The sequence below is a fragment of the Lepisma saccharinum genome, chromosome 8, assembly GCF_977018435.1.
Source record: "Lepisma saccharinum chromosome 8, izLepSacc3.1, whole genome shotgun sequence".
In the NCBI taxonomy this organism is placed as follows: Eukaryota; Metazoa; Arthropoda; class Insecta; order Zygentoma; family Lepismatidae; genus Lepisma; species Lepisma saccharinum.
This window is the reverse complement of record NC_139236.1, coordinates 57,335,064-57,358,629: the sequence shown is the minus strand read 5'-3', so window position 1 is coordinate 57,358,629 and position 23,566 is coordinate 57,335,064. Positions and strand designations below refer to the sequence as shown.

At 37.4% G+C, this 23,566-nt stretch overlaps 2 protein-coding genes across 6 annotated transcripts in view; both read right to left on the bottom strand.

The window, feature by feature from the left end:
- Positions 1 to 452: 452 nt before the first annotated feature.
- On the bottom strand, positions 453 to 13,499 carry LOC145991485 (venom allergen 5-like). Of its 2 annotated transcripts, none has more exons than XM_083127500.1 (7): positions 13,410 to 13,499; positions 11,845 to 12,007; positions 10,105 to 10,251; positions 8,151 to 8,238; positions 4,677 to 4,827; positions 2,175 to 2,425; positions 453 to 620 (listed from the first exon to the last, which is right to left on the bottom strand). In XM_083127500.1, the coding sequence occupies exons 2-7, from the start codon at positions 11,998 to 12,000 to the stop codon at positions 541 to 543; spliced, it is 873 nt and encodes a 290-aa protein (XP_082983626.1). In that variant the 5' UTR covers positions 12,001 to 12,007; positions 13,410 to 13,499; the 3' UTR covers positions 453 to 540. The 2 variants fall into 2 exon arrangements, with proteins under 2 accessions (XP_082983626.1, XP_082983627.1); XM_083127501.1 differs by having other exon boundaries at positions 11,845 to 12,004; positions 13,410 to 13,475.
- An 866-nt stretch (positions 13,500 to 14,365) lies between these two features.
- Positions 14,366 to 23,566, bottom strand: part of LOC145991484 (venom allergen 5-like) — a 51,742-nt gene continuing 42,541 nt past the window's right edge. For all 4 annotated transcript variants that reach the window (XM_083127496.1, XM_083127499.1, XM_083127497.1 and 1 more), the window contains 2 exons: positions 15,744 to 15,985; positions 14,366 to 14,490 (listed from right to left, as the gene is read on the bottom strand). In XM_083127496.1, coding sequence (XP_082983622.1) covers positions 14,390 to 14,490; positions 15,744 to 15,985 — 343 coding nt within the window. In that variant the 3' untranslated portion in view covers positions 14,366 to 14,389. The remainder of the gene's footprint in view (positions 14,491 to 15,743; positions 15,986 to 23,566) is intronic.

Genomic DNA, 23,566 nt, shown 5'->3' with positions numbered 1-23,566 from the left:
CCACATTTTGTAAACAAAGTTTAAAACGTGATGGTCCGCAAGAAGACATGTCAATAGCCAGAATAGCATAAAGAATAGAGTACATTAAATTTAAATTCGTTCTTTGATTTGAACAAGTTTGGAAAATTTTTAGGGTTGTCCCACCTTATGTTGGAAACGTGTAGGTCCTGTGTGGGGAGTGCCTACAGCTCCGAGCCTCCACCTGAAGAAAATTTGCTTTGGAATGAGCCACAAAATGAAAAGAAACGAGATGTTGAAATATGCGTAAAACATATATAAATTATAACTAACTATGCTACTTGCCTTTAAAGTTATAAGTGAAAATTCTATGTCAGGGTAACGAACCTGTATAAGCCATGAAATGCACGCTAACTCGCGCGCGCGCACACAAACGCACACATGTCATATTCCAAACCCATTGTTGTCAAATAAACCAAACAATTATCTGCCATAACTTTATTACTGCATTAAAGGTATGAAACGTGAGAGTGAATGTACTAATGTTTAGTAGAATACGTTCACGGACAAATACATGTCGACTTAACGTATGGCACAAGCCACCAATAGCAGTACAATGATTTTCTGAGCAACAAGAGTGGAGCTTCTGGCCGGTTCCATATCTACAACAGAAAAGAATGCGTTATGGTTGAATGTGATGTGATCCACATACATATTGTGTGTACAAGGTGATTCTGAAGAATGGGTACCAACTTCAGGAGGTGATTCCAGACAGTTCAGGGGGAAAAAAGTCCATATGAACAAATGTCCGGAAATGAATGTTCCAAGGTAAATGTCACCATGTATGCCATATTTTCGTAAACAGACGGATGGTGTCATCTATTTTCGTACACGTGCATTTTCGGACGTATAGACTTTTTGTTCCTTGTACTGTCAGGAATCACCTCTTGAAGTTTCTCCCCTTTTGTTCACAATCACTCTGTATACAGGACAGGGTGAGTCGCCTAAAATTACCACCGGAAATATTTCATGAACAGCAATAAATATTGAAAATCTACTTTCGCAGATATAAAGTTATGAAAGGGGCTCATGAAATTAGTGGACACAATACGTTCAACTACGTAAGGAAGTACGATTTTCAAAACAAACTTACGTTTTTTTAATGAAACTGCATATTATTTTTAGTGCAATTGAAAGTAGGAAAAAAAATTAATTAAGAATGGCGTTTGTTACATTGTAATACGTCAAGTAGTTCTCAAGTAATTGTAACATGAAGTTGACGATTGAAACAAACATCTCAGAAGTTGATATGTGTGTCGTAACAAACATATACCCCTTTTGACGCCATTCGTGTGTCGTAAGAAACTTGTTTCTCCTATTCACTGTAAGTTGGTCAAAAGGGAAAACATGTTTGTTATTCAATATTTATGGTTGTTCACGAAATATTTTTGGTGGCAATTTTAGGTGACTCACCCTGTATAAATGTTCATCTGAGATCTCCTGATTTCTCGCTATATGTTTTCTATGTTTTGATTCTCTCCTCTCCCTTTTGTTTTTCTCAGTTTCCGGAGGTTACATACGTGTGCGTAGTGTCAACTATTTCATCCTCCCCCGAGGCAATTAGTAGGACGTCCAGAGGCCGTTTCCGAAAGGTACAAGAGCGACTGGAAGTGAAAGTCTTTCGAACTGCACTCGACTGCAGCGCCAAAACGATCAGTAGATAAAACTAAGTACTCTTTGTTTTCACCACGTTTTAAACACGTGTTTTTCACCATAGAAATCACATTTTCAAATGTTCTTACACATACATTTCCACACACATTAGAAGAACTTCAACCAACAACTTGCTGCCCTCCGTGATTTCAAACAAATGAATAATGATTGCGGAAATCATGTGATCAAGTCTGCAACGCTCCGAGCTGTGGTCTCGATTGCTTGTGTGCTGGGTGCTTTCAAACTGCACTGGGTGACGTCGCTTCCGTCAAGACTGTACGTACAAGTCTGCACTTTGTACCTTTCGGACACAGCCTGAGTTGGGAAGACACTTCACGGAAATATCCAACTAGTATAGACAGTTCCTGAAGTGGCACTGCTGTAATTGGAATTTCCATAGTTCCTGAATTGGGAAATCCTGAATCAGGAATAAATCGTAACATCAGGGACAGGAGTGCGGCAAGTTGTTTTATAAATCTCTAAAACTGAATACCAAATCTTACCACACAAGCTCGTGTAGTTCTTGTGGCATTTGGCTTTTCCACAATCGGAACACGGCTTCCCTTCTTTGTATATGAAGTTCTTGTCAATCAGCCCATCCATGTAGTAGTTGCAGACCAGGGTGAAATCCGTTGAGTCCGTGATGGTCTGGTTAGTTGCTTGGTCGAAATGTTGGTGGAACAGGTAAGAATATCCGCATCCAATTTTGCTAGTCTGACCCCAGATCAGTTGGGGAAAGCGCGGCCTCTTTGGACTGAAAAGGAGAATCAGTTCTTTATTATACATTGTGGCAATTTCTTTTTTCTCTTTTTGCAAAATTATGATATTTTTTTTTGCAACAGAACACTTGCCTGAAATTTGATACTACATACCTGTACACTCTATCCAGTTGCATATTTATTCACTAGGGGACACTAGTGTCCAAACATGGTGTTTTTAGGTGACTGGAGAGCTTCTTGTGTCCTGCAATTTGTTAGAACCGATTGATTGATTTGCTTTATTTTACTTCGCCTTTTGTGCCACTTTTGACTAATTTCGAAGATGGGAATGAGTGATGATGTGATGAAATTTATGAATGGACACTCACAAACATACATGCCCAGGCCGGGATTCGAACCCGGGAACCCCTGGGCGTCGTAGCGCGATGTGCTAACCACTCCGTCACGGGGTCGGTTTGCTAGAACTGGATCAACGTGGTTTTCAAGCCAAATATCTTGTACAGAACCACGAACGAGTAAAACAATAAGATACTAGACCGCATATGAGTAAGATTATAGAATTGACGTCTGTCAAGTCCCAACACAAAGGGAAGACATATCTAACATTTGTAAGGCAGGTTAAAAACTTCTATACAGGGTGAGGCAAAAAGATGTGAACACTGTATGGGAGACTAAATATTCGAAATGGTGAACATTGAGCCTGACATTCTGTTCATGTTTACTGACGAAGCAACATTCCACATCAGCGGTCGTGTGAACAAGCACAAATGTATCATATAGGCGACTGAGCACCCGAAGGAAATTCGAGAGCACATGCGGGATTCCCCTAAGGTTAACGTTTGGTGTGCCGTGAGCAAATTTGGAGTGATTGGACCGTTCTTTTTTTAAGAACAGACCGTCAGGGGAGAGAATTACCTTGCCATGCTCAGCACGTTCATGGAGGTACCACTTGCCATTCTCCAGCGAGGGTACTTTCAGCAAGACGGCGCCCCTGCCCATTACAGTCTGCTGGTTCGGGATTACCTGAACGACACGTTCGGTAAACGCTGGATTGGTAGAGGTGGTCCTCTCCCATGGCCAGCACGTTCAGTCGACCTGACGCCATGCGATTTTTGGTTGTGGGGCATGGTCAAGGATCGGGTCTACGCCAGCAAACCTCGCAACCTAGACGACCTGAAACACCGCATTACTCACGTCATCGCTGGAATTCCTGCCCAAATGGCCCAGAGGGCCTTACAAACAACAATGAACAGACTCAATGAGTGCATTGATAGGGATGGGTGCCAAATTGAAACCCTGTAACCAAATCCCTGCTTGTAATTGAAAGTGATTAAACACCCATTTATTGTTAACATCTTTTTGCCTCACCCTGTATTTAGTCACTTCACTGACATGCTCTCATCCACTCGGGTGAGTTAGCTATTAACTTCTGAAAATCTGGAGAGACTTATGAACAGGGCCAGGATTTTGATGACGTCATCTTTTTTCCCCCTTATGTAGCATGCATTGCTGTCAAGTATTAAAATATTGAATACGAACCTGTGGTTATAAAAATTTGAATTGTATTGTGCATTTCTCCTCATATTTTATATTTTTTAAGTTTTAGGCCATTTTTTCAAGTCTTTTGGTAAATTCTCGCGTTTTACGTCCTTTTATTGCATTTTTTTGTTGTAAAAACCCTAATGTAACACAAAACTTTGTGTGCAATTCTCAAGTGCTAACCGGTGAATCATCATTTGATGGTTTCTACATTGAAGAAGAAATCACTGCCACTGATATAGAATAGAATAGAATAGTATTTTTTATTTTCTACTGAGCAAAGGTTCAGCCTAGGGCTGCTCTACAGACAACCTAGTGCATTTCAAGTTTGCTCCAGTTGTGTCAGCAGATGTGGAAAGGACTTTCTCCAAGTACATAAATGTGTTGTCCGATAACAGACGTTCCCTCACTTTCAAGAACCTTCGCATGCTGATTGTTATATTCTGCAGTAATTCTGAATAAGGTACGATTTTTATACCTAAAATTCACATACACCTTGCAATTTCAGTTCAGAAGTAAGAACTGTGGCGTATTAACTGTCATATCCTGAAATGTAGGCACATTTATTAAAGTCATTTTTTAGCTCATTTTATTGATATTTTTAGTCATCAAAATCCGGGTCCTGCTTATGAAACATCCAGCATAAAACTTGAAATTAACACAAAACTGTTAAATTAAATAGACACGTGTATAAGATAGAATCAATTGCATGAAAAGTAAATAATGTAACATATACTGTAATCTTACGTGAATTTATATTTTCCATCGCTAGGCCATTTGAACTTCTTCTGTTCGTCGATAAAAGACTTTACTCCTGCAGTAATCTCCTTTTCGAAGTTCTCCAACGTTCCCTTAATATCGCCGTGGTAATAAATGTTTTGTCCCAGGTAGTAGTCGTCTGTAATGCAAAAAAACAACAACAAAAAAAAAAAAACATCATTTAGATGCCTGCACGCACACATAGGTACAAACAATCACGGGAGGAAGGGCCGAACCGATCCTTTGACCTCCCTGGAAATTGGCATAGTTCATTTCAAGTTATTAAAAAATCAGAAAGCTAGTTATTTTTATTGTTAATAACAGAAATAAAATTGAAAGTATTTAGCATTCTTATTGAAGTTTCGCAGTTTTCAAAATTTAAAAAAACGTGAGAGATCACGCAATATAAACTTAAGCCCAATTGTTTTAAAGATTTTTTTTAACGATGTGTGTAAAAGTTAATAACAGAATACGATAGCTATGCGTTTTAGTACACTAGCTATAATAAATCTTTTAAAAAAATATTATTAGCTTGTAATGTTTATTATTTTATAACAATAATCTTCAGCATGATAATAATTATCATTAATACAGTTATTATTTCTACGATGAAAGTGTTATCAATGACCTTATCCCCCCTCAAAAATTTCCGGCGACGCCCATGCTTCACGTACGATCTTTTGAGGAGGACAATATTATCAATTTATACACACAGTTGACCAAAATCACAATTGAATACAAATTATAGTGTATAATTTCGGAGCGAAATTCATGAAAAGATGGTCGTTGCCAAGCAATATTCCCCTCAGGGCCATGGCGGAAGAACCAACGATCTTGTTCTATTAAAATGATTCTCCCATTAAAAGTTTCCGAGGGTAAGAGTTTATGTTATAACAACATAGATAACCAAATAGTTTGTACTTCAAACATACTTCACTAAGAATAACATCATAAACACATACAAAGAAGAAATAACAAAGAATGATGTCAGCCTGTGTGTGAATGTTGCATACATCTCTTGTTCTGTCTCTCTCTTTTTTTTAGGGCTGGTAACAGCATGGGGTAAAAACGTACTTCTACAGTCATAGATCATAAGATTTTAAAATTATGTCAAATTAGACTAGTAAGAAATGGAGCTGTAGCTGCGAAGGTGGTTGTCATTGTCACCCTAGGCCGCTAGAACATAGAAATTAGACCGACCTGTTACTTCTCCTCCATTCCTCACCTCTTTTCGTAGGGAATAAAACATAGCATTTACATGTTAATTTAATAGAAAACTTACGCGTTCTTAAAGTTTATCATTTTTTGTCCCTCTACCTAGTTATCTTTAATTTGCAATCGATTTTGCAGATGTGAACAATAACACACACTGCTTCAATGAAGATGGTGTGGGATGCACAACCGACTGTCCTTTTATTAGTCAATTTCTTGAATGCCAAGTTCTCTTTTCATCGAATTCAACGGAAAAGGGTAGGTACATAAAATTTCTACAATGTCTAAGTGTGCTAACTACATGTAGGTAGGGGGGTGCGAAAATCATTCTCGTCCTGGGAGCTGACTTTACAACACTGATAAGGAAATATTTCCTTTCGAGAGACCATTATTATATTTGCACCATTATAAAAACATAACACAATGAACGTATGAAAATGTAATTATAATTTTTAATAATATTTCACCTGTCTTCTAATTTCTTGACATTTTGAACCAGTCGTTAAAGGAATTAATTTGCTAGTTTATAAATGTAGCAAATTAATATGTTTATATATATAAATTAATTAATTAATTAATTAATGATATTAATTAATTATATAATAATTGACATATAAACTGGGTTACTATTCAAACTGAGAAACTGTATTTGAAACTCAAAGCTACTTTTTTGGCAAAATAACTAACTCAAGTGACTTTTAAGAAAAGTAATTCCCAATGTCATGCATTTAAAGAGCATGAAACATATTTCATGACAATTATACAGGGTGTCATTTTAATGGCGCCCACGGACCACAGATTCGTATAGAGGACATCAAAACAAACAACTTTTCTCAGTAACATTTTTCTCGTTGGAGCGTCGATTCGACGCTACAGCTGTTCAAAAAAGGCAGTTTTGCCGCCTGGATGCTGGCAACCCAACACAACATTTGATCGTATCTGTGACGTCATTTCCTGCGCTGAAACGGTGCACGGCAGGGTTGCAAGGAACACACAAATTTTGTGAAAAATGACAAACTACCAACCACATTATTAGCTGTAAAACGAAGCTAGAAACTCCTCCGGTAGACCGAACATCATAGCCTACCAGCCAGAAGATCAGCAGGGTAAGGAGAAAGTGAACCAACGATATGAGAAATGGTAAAAAAACGTATTATCGTAAATATCGGATTATGTCTCAGCCTTCATGTCAAATATCAAAAAACGATAAATTTTATTGGACTTACAGCTTACATGTGGCTGTTTACGCCCAGCTACATGTCAAATATTTGCAAATCTCATTGCAAGGTTGGTATCTACAGGTTTGTGTCCAGATGCCTTGTGGTACTTTTGTGCTGATAACGGAAGTATCCGAGGTTCACGTTGTTACATTTCGGCTAAAACACGTACAACCACAGTAACGAACTAATGATGAATCAGTAGCGAATATACTGCCCTGTTCACAGTTGCAAACTATTACATGTGTATCCGGTGCGTAGATAAATACAGTCGTCGGAGAACTACTACTTATAACCCTGTATTTTCAACCATTTTTACCACTTCCCTCATAATGCCCTGAATTAACATTATATTACGTGTTGCTTACCTTTGGAATTTTGCTTTCTTTCGTTTCTATTTTGTCATCTGTTCAATGTGTCACAGACAACTAGTATCAGAAGGACAAAGTGGATAGACTAAATTGTAGATGCCAACTTGGTAACTAGATTTGTAAATAATTATTTGACATGTAAGCTGCGACAAAATGCGAATGACCACTTCCACTTGAATTCTATTTTATCTCTACCATTTTTCGTTTCGTTTGTTTACTTCCTGTTAGGTTACAGAATTTGTTTTCTCGTTTTGTTTTACGGTACATAATGTGGCTGATTGTAGCTATGTTATTTTTCATAGAATATGTGTATTCCTGGCAATCCTGTAACGCATCGCTTCACGACAGGATATGGCGTCACAAATGCAATCAAATGTTTTGTGTGGTTGCCAGCATTCAGGCGGCAAAACGGGCTTTTTTGAACGACTGTAGCGCTGAAAGGATGCGCCAACGAGAAAAATGTTACTGAAAAAAGCTGTTTGTTTTGATGTCCTCTACACGTTTCCGTGGTCCGTGGGCGCCATTAAAATGACACCCTGTATATATATATATATATATATATATATATATATATATATATATATATATATATATATATATAATCAAGCTTTCGGGCTTGGCCCCCCCCCCTCAAAAAAATCCTGAGTACGGGCCTGACTCACCTTGAGATTTCCTGCAATCGTCATGGAGGGTTGTCTGACATTGGACAGCCCATCGATGGGCAATGTATTCAAGTTCGTCGTCCCATGCCTAGAATGCAAGAAACTTTTGAGATTGAAACATTTATAGCACAATAAATAATGAAAAGTTAATGTATTAAATATATAGGCACGATTCGAGCTAGCATCTTCAATTAGCTCCCAATAGCTATATTTTCTGAAGAAAAAAAATTGGATGTATTATGTTTCTTCTAAAAATATATACCTCTGATATTATATTACTTCCCTGCTAAAAAAATCCTAAACTTTGGTTTCTGTTGAAAATTAAATATTAGTTTTGGTCCTAAATTCCGTTCATTTTCATTAGAGATGGTGAAAAAGTGTACAGAACATAAAATGTAGCTTTAAATGTACTGAAAATAATGTTTATTAATCCAGCTTTCTATAATTTTTCTTAGCTGAGTTATCATAATTATCGTAACTGTCTGCAAAGACCACAAACCACTCCTGCACACTTGTCCCGGACTCTGTGCTTAAGCAGCCAGTTCTGCTTCGATTGCTCTAATGTCTGAAGTCATGAAACGAAAATGGTCGCCATTTGTAAAGCAAGTCAAGAAATAAAGAGAAGTAATGCTTGTTTTGACTTACCCTTGTATAGGTGCCCATAATTATGAACATTTAAGAAAAATGGTCAGGCAATCAATTATTGTTTTTCTGGACCGTTTGGTGTGGATTGTCCCGTATTAGAGCCGCTAGTCGGTAAGGCGTCTACCTGCCACGCGGGAGATCCTGGTTCGATTCCTTGGGTGGGCGATTTCAGGTGGGAAGTTTTCCAGCATGGGGCTGCTCTGGGGGTTCATTCAGCCTCTAATAAATGGAGGGCCTCCCCGATGGCGCAGTGATAGAGTCTTTGCCTTGTAATCAAGAGGTCCCGGGTTTGATACCCAGAGGAGGCACATAGTGGTTCGGGTCCTACTTCAAACTGTATGTCTGTGCACATAGTGGACTTAAAAAAAAAATCAATCAATCTAATAATGGGCACCTGGGAGCAATCCTATGATTGGGAGGGGGCTAAAAGCGGCTGGAGAGTGGTGCTGGTCACATCACCTCAACAACTAGCTTAGATGCGAATGCGTGAGGCCCTAACTCCACACTCCCTTCCCTCATATAGCTTCAGAGCAAGTTTCAATGCACAAGAGAAGCTAATGTTACACATACGTTGCTATTTATTTACAGTGAAAGGAATTGACTATTATTCAATAGTCATAACACTTTAAAAAATTGTGAAATAGGAAATAATTCTGAATTTTTCCTCTCTCTCTGCATTTTCAACAATTCTGACACGTATCTGATGCATCAGATTTCAAGTGATACGGGATTAATTCTTTGTGATATACCTGCCAACAAGAAAAATATATTCTAATCATATTCTAAATCTAATCTTATATATATATATATATATATATATATATATATATATATATATATATATATATATAAAGGAAAACTCAAATGTCGGAAACCTTAAGAAGAAATGGATGCTATTAATGTACCTGAAATCAATATGGCCTATTTGTTGCTTCCAAGTAGCTAAAGGTTTATTCAACAGATGACGTTAGTACGTCATTTAAACTGTCCGAATGACGTGATAGAACCTGCTGCATGAACCTATAGTACTGTAATTTGAGGACAAAGAAGCGAAATAGCTAGACCTCGAGACTGTGTACCCAATATGGCCTAAACGTTACTTTTTAACAAAATCTTCACTGCACCCATATTATTATTTGAAACTGGGTCCAACTTTCAGTAAACATTCAGAAATATTCCTTCTTTTGAATCTTGTGATTAGTTTTACCGTCCTGACTTTGTACACCATTAGAAACAATTGCAAACCTTAGGTAGGCCATATTTGGTTCAGGTACCTTACATTCACATTTCTAGCAATACGTCTTCTTACCAAGGCGGCCATGTTTTTTGCATTTGGCAGCCCACTCTCTTTTCCTGCAGCCACGGAGTTTCTTTTCTCATTATGGAGCTTCATTATCAAATTACTTAAATCAGTTCCAAGCCTGCCTGGAGGTCCTCGGCAATTAGCTACTGCGCCCTGGAAAAAAATAATTAACAGTACCAGTGCACGCATTCATGAAAGAAAACCTAATTCTGATGAGGTGAACCTAGGGTTTAAAATGGGTCGAGACATACTCGTACTTTCGTCTCGTCAGTGAGGTGACCCGTCTCGTTCAAGTCTCGGGTTGCAAGTGCCTGTCTCGAAGCGAAAGCGATTTTCTTTTGTTTTATCTCACCTTTGCGCCTCTTTTCACTAGACACGACGATCATGAAAAATGAATGGTGGTTACATAAATTGGTTATAAAATGTAATAAAGAACTTATGAAATCAAACTAAAGCATGAGCGCTGATCTCCGTGGTGGAGTGGTTATCACAGCGCGCTACGACGCTAGGGGTTCCGGGTTCGAATCCCGGCCTGGGCATGGCTGTTCTTTGTAAGTGCTCCATCAATTTCATTACATCATCACTCATCCTCATATTCACCATTAGCCAAAGTGGTAGAAAAGCGAAGTAAAATAAACCAAATCGACAACAATAAAAACATGAGCTTTTGCACATAACCATCCTCCACTTTTTCGTAAGTGTCAATCATTAGCATAATAAAGTATTTTTCATTTATAAATTGTTATTCTTTACATCACATGCGAAGTTACTAAACATTAGACTAGACAATGTTCGTAGACACAATGTTGCCACCCCACAAAAAAAGATAGCATCTCTGTTCGTAATTCTCTTCCCAAATTATATTGTCAGACAAAAGATAACAGAAATAGTAACTTTGTATTTAAGTCATTGTTCTCGCACTTGGAAACCACGGTATCCACACAAGAAGAAATCTAACTTTAATCTCCATTTCCATTTTATTAAACGAGATGAACATGTCTTAATGGGATAAATGCTTTCTTGGATCAAGCGTTCTTTGAACAGTTTAGAATCTAAAAGATGGCAACAGTGACTGTAGGGAAAGAGAGTTCGCTGTAGATAAGCCAGCTGGGTCTGTGGAAGCTTGCAAGGTCTGCCAGTTATCCCTGAGGTTTCGATACTTGGAGCTTCAAAACCCAGGCACACAGTTCTTGTAGAGCGATCACTAGTAAAAGAAACTTCGGCAAAAATCCTTCGCGGACCTTTCCCTTCATCCGTTCAACTCGAGGCATAAGGAAGCATGTTCCACTCTCTCTCCCTCCCCTCCGCGCTGGAGTACGATGCACAGGAGTCGCAGATCTGCACAAGCTCTTTTGCGAGTTGTTCCACTATATATACTCGTGCTGACGCGCTGGCGAGAGGAGGGGAAAACTGTGCTCGGCGGACATAATTAAGTGAAATTGGCCGATGTGTAGGGTTCTGTCGCAGGTAGAAGTCGACAAGAGCAACCCTCCTATGTTTGGCAAATCAAGTTGAATTACTAATTGTAACTAAACTAAAAATACCAAATTTGATTTCACGTAAGAGTATTTCCAAATTTTCATCCCTTTATTAACATTCGTCTAATTAAGAGCATAAAATGGAAAGATTTTGTCAAACAAATTCCTATGTTGTAGGCAAAACTAAAAATGTTGCTTTGTGGTTTGTAGCCAAAATAGTTTCAAATGAAGAATTAGTGCACGAAGAACATTTTTAGACGATACTCACCCGATATTGGCACAAGGTAGCTGTGATTCCGTCGCAGAAGACGTTGCAGTAATCACTGTCAACAATATCATCGAAACTTAAACCATGGAGTGAACAGACAATTTTCCAACACGTCAAGAACAAGAAAAAGCTCACGTTTTGCAAAAAGAATATCATTTTTCTTCTGAAAAGAAAAACAAACAAAGCATTAGTTTAAATCTCAGGCACAGGCAACCAAAAAAGAACTATCCAATTCTTAGGTTTGTGCTTTAAATCGTACTTAGAGCTAATTTTATTCATTGTGAACAATTGTTTTCAACCGTCCCCTCACAAGGAAATATAATATCTTTGAACTCGATATTCAATTTTTTTTTTTAAAAAAAACAATAATATTTGCTTTTGAATTGATACAGGCGTATGTTTATTGAAAAATCTGGAAAAATTATGAAATTTATTTAGATACGATTAGGTTCAGTATTTTTGGCTTACATGAATCTGTACACGTCCGACTCTTACTTTATGTACATACGCAAACAGAAAATAATTTTGTAAGAGCAAGGCACTTTCTCTTTCCCCTTCTAAAATACCTCAAGCCGGCTCGGTGGCCGAGTGCGTTGTCGATCTCCGTCATGGAGTTATTAGCGCAGAGTGCTACGAACCCAGAGGTCTCGGGTTCGTACCCTGGAATGATAAAGTAGGAATATGTCTAATTGATATGAGGGGTTTTCTTAGAAAGAAATTCTATAAGTGGTCAACTTTCGATCTAGTCACGCAAGTTTCTCGGGTTCGAATATCAGCCAGAGGATAAGTGTTCTTGTGACTGTTCTTTCATCAATTTCATCTCGTCATCACCCATTCTCATCGTCGCGGTTAGTCAAAAGTGGCAGAAAAGCGACGCAATGTAACACAAATACCTCAAATACAAACAAATACCTCAAACGGGCCCGATTACCATCCCCCCCAATACCCAGTCTTAATTAACTATTTTTATTTCAAATGAGTATTGATGCAAAGAATTAAAAAAACAACAACATAAAAACTGTAAACTTTCTTTCTCCAAAGCATACATAGCTCTAATATATTAAGGTCAGGTTTCACTTCAAGTTATAATACGTTGATAGAACAAAATCATAGTTTGATTGATGCATTGATTTGTTGTTTTAAGTCCACTTTATGCACAGAAAGGCTAATCGGGACTGGACCTACAGTTTAAAGTGGTATCCGAACCACTATGTGCCTCCACCGGGTATCGAACAACAAAATCAGAGAACAGAACAGATTATATAATAGTCACTCTTGATCACAAGGCAACCAAAACACTTAAATCTGGTACGTGCCAAGTGAAAAGTTAAGAAACGCAGGGTCAAGAAACAAATATAAAATTATTTCATAACATATACTTAATTCGAATAAAGAATGCCTAGTTTCATACCATCTTTGCCACGTAGGCAAATTAAGTGTTATGAAGACATCATACATGCATTAAAAAGCAGCTTCCCTCAAATACCTCACTAAAACACACAAGACCACTTAACAGGACATTTAAGCAACGAAAAGTCAGCTTATGTATAATTGTCACAATTTACCTAGAATTAACCCTTTCTTTAAAAAAGTAATCCGCCTGTTTGAATAACAGTGCAATCTAATTCAACTCAACTCAAGTCAACTTATTCTTAGTGTAATATTTTTATTGCAAGTGCGGAAGTCAAGATGGGTGCATATAGGCGAGTCGATTAAGTGCATTGGACGGGTATTCGTTAAACGCGTTGACACGATGTTGTTCAAGAATACAAGTAAAATTACAAGAACCAAAAATATTCTGAGTAGATTCTTTCTTAAATTTTGCTTCGGATTTCTCTCTGTGGGCTGTGGCTATATTGATGGCCATGATGATGAACGGTGAATTGATTAAGTAGAAATATAATTAAATGCTTTAGTGTAATATGTTGCATTTCCCCCTAAAATTTATTAGCTTGAGTGAATTTCATTGAAGTTTATTTAAAGTTGTATAATGAAGACTTATACAGTAATATATAAAAATTAGTAACGTTTATTTTCTAAAATATATTATGAATTAATGCACAACGAGGCTCTAAACCCACTGTCAGTATGATCCTCTATGAAGTTTGAGTTCTGCGTTGTGTCCGTGTGTTGTTCTTCATCACACCTCTGTTCATCATTCATCCCCATCGTCGCGATTAGCCAAAAGTGGCAGAAAAGCGACATAAAATAACCAATCACAAACAGTCAGGAATGGCTGGATGGCTTGACGTTGAGTTTTTTAGACGGTAAAATAGAAACGTTTGTGTCACGATACGACAAATGCCTCCATAAATATGGTGACTACATAAAAGAACTATTTTCTATATGTGGGAACATTGTGAATTAAATATATCTGTTACAAAATAGTTTGTGCATTTCCCTTCACCTATCCGGCTCTTCGTTATGTTATTTTTAATGAGAACCAAATAATTATATATCGTAACTTTATTACAGTAAAGCTACAAAACACCATTTTCAATTAGACAATGAATGTTCTTCTGTTTAAAGGTATCGTAGAATATGTTCACAGGAAGCATGTGAAAAATTGGTATACAAAACAATTCACAAGGATCAAGATATATATATCTTGAGCAATAACAGTAGAGCTTCTCTCAGCTTCCATATCTGAAACAAAAGAATAACGATTGATATATGAACTAAACTTGCTCGTACTTGTGACGTAAATAGTAACTTCTAACACTTGTTAAGTTTCTTCTTGCCCAACCAGTTATATGCCTGATGATCCTGCTTACGTGCTAATGATTCTGGATGGCTTCCACTCAAGCGTATAGACGAAGAATATTAGAACACAGAAGAAGTCTGTTTCTTACAATTTACTTTCATTATCACTTAATCAAAGGACGTAAGTGCAGTATGAGGAAAGCGAAATATTAGCGATAACTCCGCTCATTCGGACGTCTAGTTTACGGTGCTCAACCTGGTGGAGCTGTGATCAGCTTCTTCTGCGAAGCCAGTCACGCTTAATATAAGCTTACCCCTAAATACTACAATACAACACTACAGATTTCACCCAAAAGAGAATTTTTTTATGTAGGTTTTCTAATTAGTAACATTGGTATTTCTACTTTGAAAATACGTACGTATTGTAGGCACTATGTATCTACAGTGGCGGCAATTATGGGAGCGAGGGGGGCAGATTCCCCCCGCCACTTTTACTCTCGCACTATACTAAACCTTATCTACAAAGGGAAATATAGTGTCCCCCAGTTTTGACACCTTTACCCCCTGGTTTTGGAACCCAATCGCCGCCACTGCCTATAAAGAAGCTCAAATGCTTGTATTTATGAATGCCGACCTCCGTAGCGGAGTGATTAGTATACCGCGCTACGATGCCACATGTCCCGACTTCGAATCCCGGCCCGGTCATGGGTGTTCTTTGTGAGTGTCCCTTCAATTTCATCATATCATCACTTATCCTCACACTCGCGATTAACCAAAAGTAGAAGAAAATAAAAGTAAATAAAAGAAACTCAATGAATCAATGAAAGAATATTTACTAGACTACGTTCTACATTATCAATTTATTATATCATAATTTCGAATTCCAGAATTCAACAGTTTTTAATGGTTACCAACGAGTAATTCATATCCCACCCAGCACACAAATTTGTGTATGACGCAAGTCATTAAAAGACTAACTGAATCACAACGCCTCTGAACAACAATAGACGTCATTGTTGTGGGTGTTCCAACTTCCAACTACTGATTGATTTGGTTTATTTTACTTCGCTTTTGGTTAATCGCGAATATGACTATCAGTGCACCCCCGGTTCTGACGTCTCTGCAAATCAAGAAATATGCGTAACATGAAATGTATGTAAGATGAAGTAACTAGAAAAGTGAAAACCAAATCTTACCGCACAAGTTTACGAACTCATTATGGCATTTGACACAATCGGAACACGGTTCGCCCTGCTTGTAGATGAGCTCTTCATCGCCCAGACCGTCCTCGTAATAGTTGCAGACCAGGGTGAAGTCCGTCGTGAACCTGCCCCCCGGCAGGCCAGATGGAGTTTTCTCGTGGTTCACGTAAGAGTAGCCGCACCCAACTTTCGTAGTCGGGCCCCAGATCAATTGGATGTAGCGAGATCTCTTCGGGCTGCCAAGAAGAAGAAAGCTATGTGACTAAATGCATTTTTCTTCGTTCGTGAAAAAGATCATGTACTTGATTTCGGTGTCTGAATCGGCTTCTCTGTCCTTCATCCTCCCATCCCCCCTTTCTTTCATTCCCTCATTCTTTTCTTGCTTTCTTTTCGGTTTATCTCTTTCCTAAACATTTCTCTCTGTCCTTCCTTTCTGGCTCTCGTTCGTTCTCTCTCTTTCTCTCCCTCTTTCTTCTCTTCTCTTTCTTTGTCTCCTTTTACTTTCTTTCTTTCTATCCCTCTATTTATTTCCATTATTTTTCTTTCTCTCTACTCTCTTACCTTCTCTTTAGTTTTCTCTCCCTTTCTCCCTGTCCTTCTCTATCTCTTTCTGTCATTTATTCACTCTCTCACTTTTCTTCTCTCCTTTCTTCCGTTCTCTCATTCATTCACTCTTTCACTCTTGTTTCTCTCCTTTTTACATTTTCTCATTCATTCACTCTAACACTTTTGTTTCTCTCCTTTCATCCTTTCTCTCATTCATTCACTCTCTCACGTTTGTTTCTCTCCTTTCTTCCTTTCTCTCATTCATTCACTCTCTCTCTCTCTCTTGTTTTTCTCCTTTCTTCCTTTCTCTCATTCATTCACTCTCTCACGTTTGTTTCTCTCCTTTCTTCCTTTCTCTCATTCATTCACTCTCTCTCTCTCTCTTGTTTTTCTCCTTTCTTCCATTCTCTCATTCATTCACTCTCTCACGTTTGTTTCTCTCCTTTCTTCCTTTCTCTCATTCATTCACTCTCTCTCTCTCTTGTTTTTCTCCTTTCTTCTTTTCTCTCATTCATTCACTCTCTCACTTTTGTTTCTCTCCTTTCTTCCATTCTCTCATTCATTCACCCTCACTTCTTCTTTCTTTTATTCCTTTCTCTCATTCATTCACACTCTCACTTTTTCTTCTCTCCTTTGTTCCATTCTCTCACTCATTCACTCTTTCACTCTTGTTTCTCTCAATTCTTTCATTTTCTCATACTTTCACATTCTCACATTTCTTCTCTCCTTTGTTCCATTCTCTCATTCTTTCACACTCTCACTTTTCTTCTCTCCTTTGTTCCATTCTCTCATTCATTCACTCTTTCACTTTTGTTTCTTTCATTTCGTTCATTTTCTCATTAATTCACTCTCTCACTATTGTATCTCTCAATTCTTTCATTTTCTCATTCATTCACTTTCTCACTTTTATTTCTCTCCAATCTTCCTTTCTCTCATTCATTCACTCTCTCACTTTTGTATCTCTCCTTTCTCTCATTCATTCACTCTCTCTCTCGTTTCTCTCCTTTCTTCCTTTCTCTCTTTCATTCAGTCTCTCACTATTGTTTCTCCCAATTCTTTAATTTTCTCATTCATTAACTTTCTCGCTTTTATTTCTCTCCTTTCTTCCTTTCTCTCATTCATTCACTTTCTCACTTTTGTTTCCCTCCTTTCTTCTTTTCTCTCATTCATTCACTCTCTCACTTTAGTGTCTTTTCATTCGTTCTTTCTCCCATACATTCACTCTCTTACTTTTGTTTATCTCCTTCCTTCTTTTCTCTCATTCATTCACTCTCTCACTTTTGTTTTTCTCCATTCTTCTTTTCTCTCATTCATTCATTCTCTCTAACTTTTGTTTCTCTCCTTTCTCTCATTCATTCACTCTCCTACTCTCCTTTCTTCCATTCTCTCATTCATTCGCTCTCTCACTATTGTTTCTCTATTTTCTTCTTTTCTCTCATTCATTCACTCTCTCACTTTTGTTTCTCTCCTTTCTAGCATTCATTCACTCTCTCACTTTTGTTTCTCTCCTTTCTCTCATTCATTCACTCCCTCACTCTCCTTTCATCCATTCTCTCATTCATTCACTCTCTCACTATTGTTTCTCTCCTTTGTTCTTTTCTCTCATTCATTCACTCTCTCACTTTTGTTTCTCTCCTTTCTTGCTTTCTCTCATTCATTCACTCTCTCACTTTAGTGTCTTTTCTTTCGTTCTTTCTCCCATACATTCACTCTCTTACTTTTGTTTTTCTCCTTTCTTCTTTTCTCTCATTCATTCACTCTCTCACTTTTGTTTTTCTCCTTTCTTCTTTTCTCTCATTCATTCACTCTCTTTAACTTTTGTTTCTCTCCTTTCTCTCATTCATTCACTCTCTCACTCTCCTTTCTTCCATTCTCTCATTGATTCGCTCTCTCACTATTGTTTCTCTACTTTCTTCTTTTCTCTCATTCATTCACTCTCTCACTTTGTTTCTCTCCTTTCTTCCTTTCTCTCATTCATTCACACTCTCACTTTTGTTTCTCTCCTTTCTTCCTTTCTCTCATTCATTCATTCTCTCATTTTTGTTTCTCCCCTTTCTTCTCTTCTCTCATTCATTCACTCTCTCACTTTTGTTCCTCTCCCTTCCTCCCTTCTCTCATTCATTCACTCTCTCACTTTTGTTTCTCTCCTTTCTTCCTTCCTCTCATTTATTCACTCTCTCACTTTTGTTTCTCTCCTTTCTTCCTTCCTCTCATTTATTCACTCTCTCACTTTTATTTCTCTCCTTTCTTTACTTCTCTCATTCATTCACTCTCTCACTTTTGTTTCTCTCCTTTCTTCCTTTCTATCATTCATTCACTCTCTCACTTTTGTTTCTCTCCTTTCTTCCTTTCTCTCATTCATTCACTCTCTCACTTTTCTTTCTCTCCATTCTCTCATTCATTCACTCTCTCACTTTTGTTTCTCTCATTCATTCACTCTCTAACTCTCCTTTCTTCCATTCTCTCATTCATTCACTCTCTTACAATTGTTTCTCTCCTTTCTTCCCTTCTCTCATTCATTCAATCTCTCACTTTTATTTTTCTCTCCTTTCTTCCTTTCTATCATTCATTCACTCTCTCACTTTTGTTTCTCTCCTTTCTCTCATTCATTCACTCTCTCACTTTTGTTTCTCTCATTCACTCTCTAACTCTCCTTACTTACATTCTCTCATTCATTCACTCTCTTTCAATTGTTTCTCTCCTTTCTTCCCTTCTCTCATTCATTCACTCTCTCAATTTTATTTCTCTTTCTTTTCTTCTCTCATTCATTCACTCTCTCACTTTTATTTCTCTACTTTCTTCCTTTCTATCATTCATTCACTCTCTCACTTTTGTTTCTCTCCTTTCTTCCTTTCTCTCATTCATTCACCCTCTCACTTTTGTTTTTGTCCTTTCTTCTTTTCTCTCATTCATCCACTCTCTCTCACTTTTGTTTCTCTCCCTTCCTACTTCCTCTCACATATTCACTCTCTCACTTTTGTTTCCCTCCTTTCTTCCTATCTCTCATTCATTCACACCCTCACTTTTCCTTCTCTCCTGTCTCACATTCATTCACTCTCTCAATTTTTTCTCTCATTTCTCTCATTCATTCACTCTCTCACTCTCCTTTCTTCCATTCTCTCATTCATTCACTCTCTCACTATTGCTTCTCTCCTTTCTTCTTTTCTCTCATTCATTCACTCTCTCACTTTTGTATCTCGCCTTTCTTCCTTTCTCTTATTCATTCACTCTCTCACTTTTGTTTCTCTCCTTTCGTCCTTTCTCTTATTCATTCACTCTCTAACTTCTGTTTCTCTCCTTTGTTCCTTTCTCTCATTCATTCATTCACTCTCTCACTTTTGTTTCTCTCCTGTATCTCATTCATTCACTCTCTTACAATTGCTTCTCTCCTTTCGTCCTTTCTCTTATTCATTCACTCTCTAACTTCTGTTTCTCTCCTTTCTTCCTTTCTCTTATTCATTCACTCTCTCACTTTTGTTTCTCTCCTGTATCTCATTCATTCACTCTCTTACAATTGTTCCTTTCCTTTCTTCCCTTCTCTCATTCATTCACTCTCTCACTTTTATTTCTCTCCTTTCTTCCTTTCTATCATTCATTCACTCTCTCACTTTTGTTTCTCTTTTTTCTCTCATTCATTCACTCTCTCACTTTTGTTTCTCTCATTCATTCACTCTCTAACTCTCCTTTCTTCCATTCTCTCATTCATTCACTCTCTTACAATTGTTTCTCTCCTTTCTTCCCTTCTCTCATTCATTCACTCTCTCACTTTTATTTCTCTCCTTTCTTCCTTTCTATCATTCATTCACTCTCTCACTTTTGTTTCTCTCCTTCCTCTCATTCATTCACTCTCTCACTTTTATTTCTCTCATTCATTCACTCTCTAACTCTCCTTTCTTACATTCTCTCATTCAATCACTCTCTTACAATTGTTTCTCTCCTTTCTTCCCTTCTCTCATTCATTCACTCTCTCACTTTTATTTCTCTCCTTTCTTTCCTTCTCTCATTCATTCACTCTCTCACTTTTGTTTCTCTCCTTTCTTCCTTTCTATCATTCATTCACTCTCTCACTTTTGTTTCTCTCCTTTCTTCCTTTCTCTCTTTCATTCACTCTCTCACTATTGTTTCTCCCAATTCTTTAATTTTCTCATTCATTAACTTTCTCGCTTTTATTTCTCTCCTTTCTTCCTTTCTCTCATTCATTCACTTTCTCACTTTTGTTTCCCTCCTTTCTTCTTTTCTCTCATTCATTCACTCTCTCACTTTAGTGTCTTTTCATTCGTTCTTTCTCCCATACATTCACTCTCTTACTTTTGTTTTTCTCCTTCCTTCTTTTCTCTCATTCATTCACTCTCTCACTTTTGTTTTTCTCCATTCTTCTTTTCTCTCATTCATTCATTCTCTCTAACTTTTGTTTCTCTCCTTTCTCTCATTCATTCACTCTCTCACTCTCCTTTCTTCCATTCTCTCATTCATTCGTTCTCTCACTATTGTTTCTCTATTTTCTTCTTTTCTCTCATTCATTCACCCTCTCACTTTTGTTTCTCTCCTTTCTTCCTTTCTCTCATTCATTCACTCTCTCACTTTAGTGTCTTTTCTTTCGTTCTTTCTCCCATACATTCACTCTCTTACTTTTGTTTTTCTCCTTTCTTCTTTTCTCTCATTCATTCACTCTCTCACTTTTGTTTTTCTCCTTTCTTCTTTTCTCTCATTCATTCACTCTCTTTAACTTTTGTTTATCTCCTTTCTCTCATTCATTCACTCTCTCACTCTCCTTTCATCCATTCTCTCATTGATTCGCTCTCTCACTATTGTTTCTCTACTTCCTTCTTTTCTCTCATTCATTCACTCTCTCACTTTTGTTTCTCTCCTTTCTTCCTTTCTCTCATTCATTCACACTCTCACTTTTGTTTCTCTCCTTTCTTCCTTTCTCTCATTCATTCATTCTCTCATTTTAGTTTCTCCCCTTTCTTCTCTTCTCTCATTCATTCACTCTCTCACTTTTGTTCCTCTCCCTTCCTCCCTTCTCTCATTCATTCACTCTCTCACTTTTGTTTCTCTCCTTTCTTCCTTCCTCTCATTTATTCACTCTCTCACTTTTGTTTCTCTCCTTTCTTCCTTCCTCTCATTTATTCACTCTCTCACTTTTATTTCTCTCCTTTCTTTACTTCTCTCATTCATTCACTCTCTCACTTTTGTTTCTCTCCTTTCTTCCTTTCTATCATTCATTCACTCTCTCACTTTTGTTTCTCTCCTTTCTTCCTTTCTCTCATTCATTCACTCTCTCACTTTTCTTTCTCTCCATTCTCTCATTCATTCACTCTCTCACTTTTGTTTCTCTCATTCATTCACTCTCTAACTCTCCTTTCTTCCATTCTCTCATTCATTCACTCTCTTACAATTGTTTCTCTCCTTTCTTCCTTTCTCTCATTCATTCAATCTCTCACTTTTATTTCTCTCCTTTCTTCCTTTCTATCATTCATTCACTCTCTCACTTTTGTTTCTCTCCTTTCTATCATTCATTCACTCTCTCAATTTTGTTTCTCTCATTCACTCTCTAACTCTCCTTACTTACATTCTCTCATTCATTCACTCTCTTACAATTGTTTCTCTCCTTTCTTCCCTTCTCTCATTCATTCACTCTCTCAATTTTATTTCTCTTTATTTTCTTCTCTCATTCATTCACTCTCTCACTTTTATTTCTCTACTTTCTTCCTTTCTATCATTCATTCACTCTCTCACTTTTGTTTCTCTCCTTTCTTCCTTTCTCTCATTCATTCACCCTCTCACTTTTGTTTTTGTCCTTTCTTCTTTTCTCTCATTCATCCACTCTCTCACTTTTGTTTCTCTCCCTTCCTACTTCCTCTCACATATTCACTCTCTCACTTTTGTTTCCCTCCTTTCTTCCTATCTCTCATTCATTCACACCCTCACTTTTCCTTCTCTCCTGTCTCACATTCATTCACTCTCTCAATTTTTTCTCTCATTTCTCTCATTCATTCACTCTCTCACTCTCCTTTCTTCCATTCTCTCATTCATTCACTCTCTCACTATTGCTTCTCTCCTTTCTTCTTTTCTCTCATTCATTCACTCTCTCACTTTTGTATCTCGCCTTTCTTCCTTTCTCTTATTCATTCACTCTCTCACTTTTGTTTCTCTCCTTTCGTCCTTTCTCTTATTCATTCACTCTCTAACTTCTGTTTCTCTCCTTTGTTCCTTTCTATCATTCATTCATTCACTCTCTCACTTTTGTTTCTCTCCTGTATCTCATTCATTCACTCTCTTACAATTGTTTCTCTCCTTTCTTCCTTTCTCTTATTCATTCACTCTCTCACTTTTGTTTCTCTCCTTTCTTCCTTTCTCTTATTCATTCACTTTCTCACTTTTGTTTCTCTCCTTTCTTCCTTTCTCTTATTCATTCACTCTCTCACTTTTGTTTCTCTCCTGTATCTCATTCATTCACTCTCTTACAATTGTTCCTTTCCTTTCTTCCCTTCTCTCATTCATTCACTCTGTCACTTTTATTTCTCTCCTTTCTTCCTTTCTATCATTCATTCACTCTCTCACTTTTGTTTCTCTTTTTTCTCTCATTCATTCACTCTCTCACTTTTGTTTCTCTCATTCATTCACTCTCTAACTCTCCTTTCTTCCATTCTCTCATTCATTCACTCTCTTACAATTGTTTCTCTCCTTTCTTCCCTTCTCTCATTCATTCACTCTCTCACTTTTATTTCTCTCCTTTCTTCCTTTCTATCATTCATTCACTCTCTCACTTTTGTTTCTCTCCTTCCTCTCATTCATTCACTCTCTCACTTTTATTTCTCTCATTCATTCACTCTCTAACTCTCCTTTCTTACATTCTCTCATTCAATCACTCTCTTACAATTGTTTCTCTCCTTTCTTCCCTTCTCTCATTCATTCACTCTCTCACTTTTATTTCTCTCCTTTCTTTCCTTCTCTCATTCATTCACTCTCTCACTTTTGTTTCTCTCCTTTCTTCCTTTCTATCATTCATTCACTCTCTCACTTTTGTTTCTCTCCTTTCTTCCTTTCTCTCATTCATTAACTCTCTCACTTTTGTTTCTCTCATTCATTCACTCTCTAACTCTCCTTTCTTCCATTCTCTCATTCATTCACTTTTTACAATTGTTTCTCTCCTTTCTTCCCTTATCTCATTCATTCACTCTCTCACTTCTATTTCTCTCCTTTCTTCCTTTCTATCATTCATTCACTCTCTCACTTTTGTTTCTCTCCTTTCTCTCATTCATTCACTC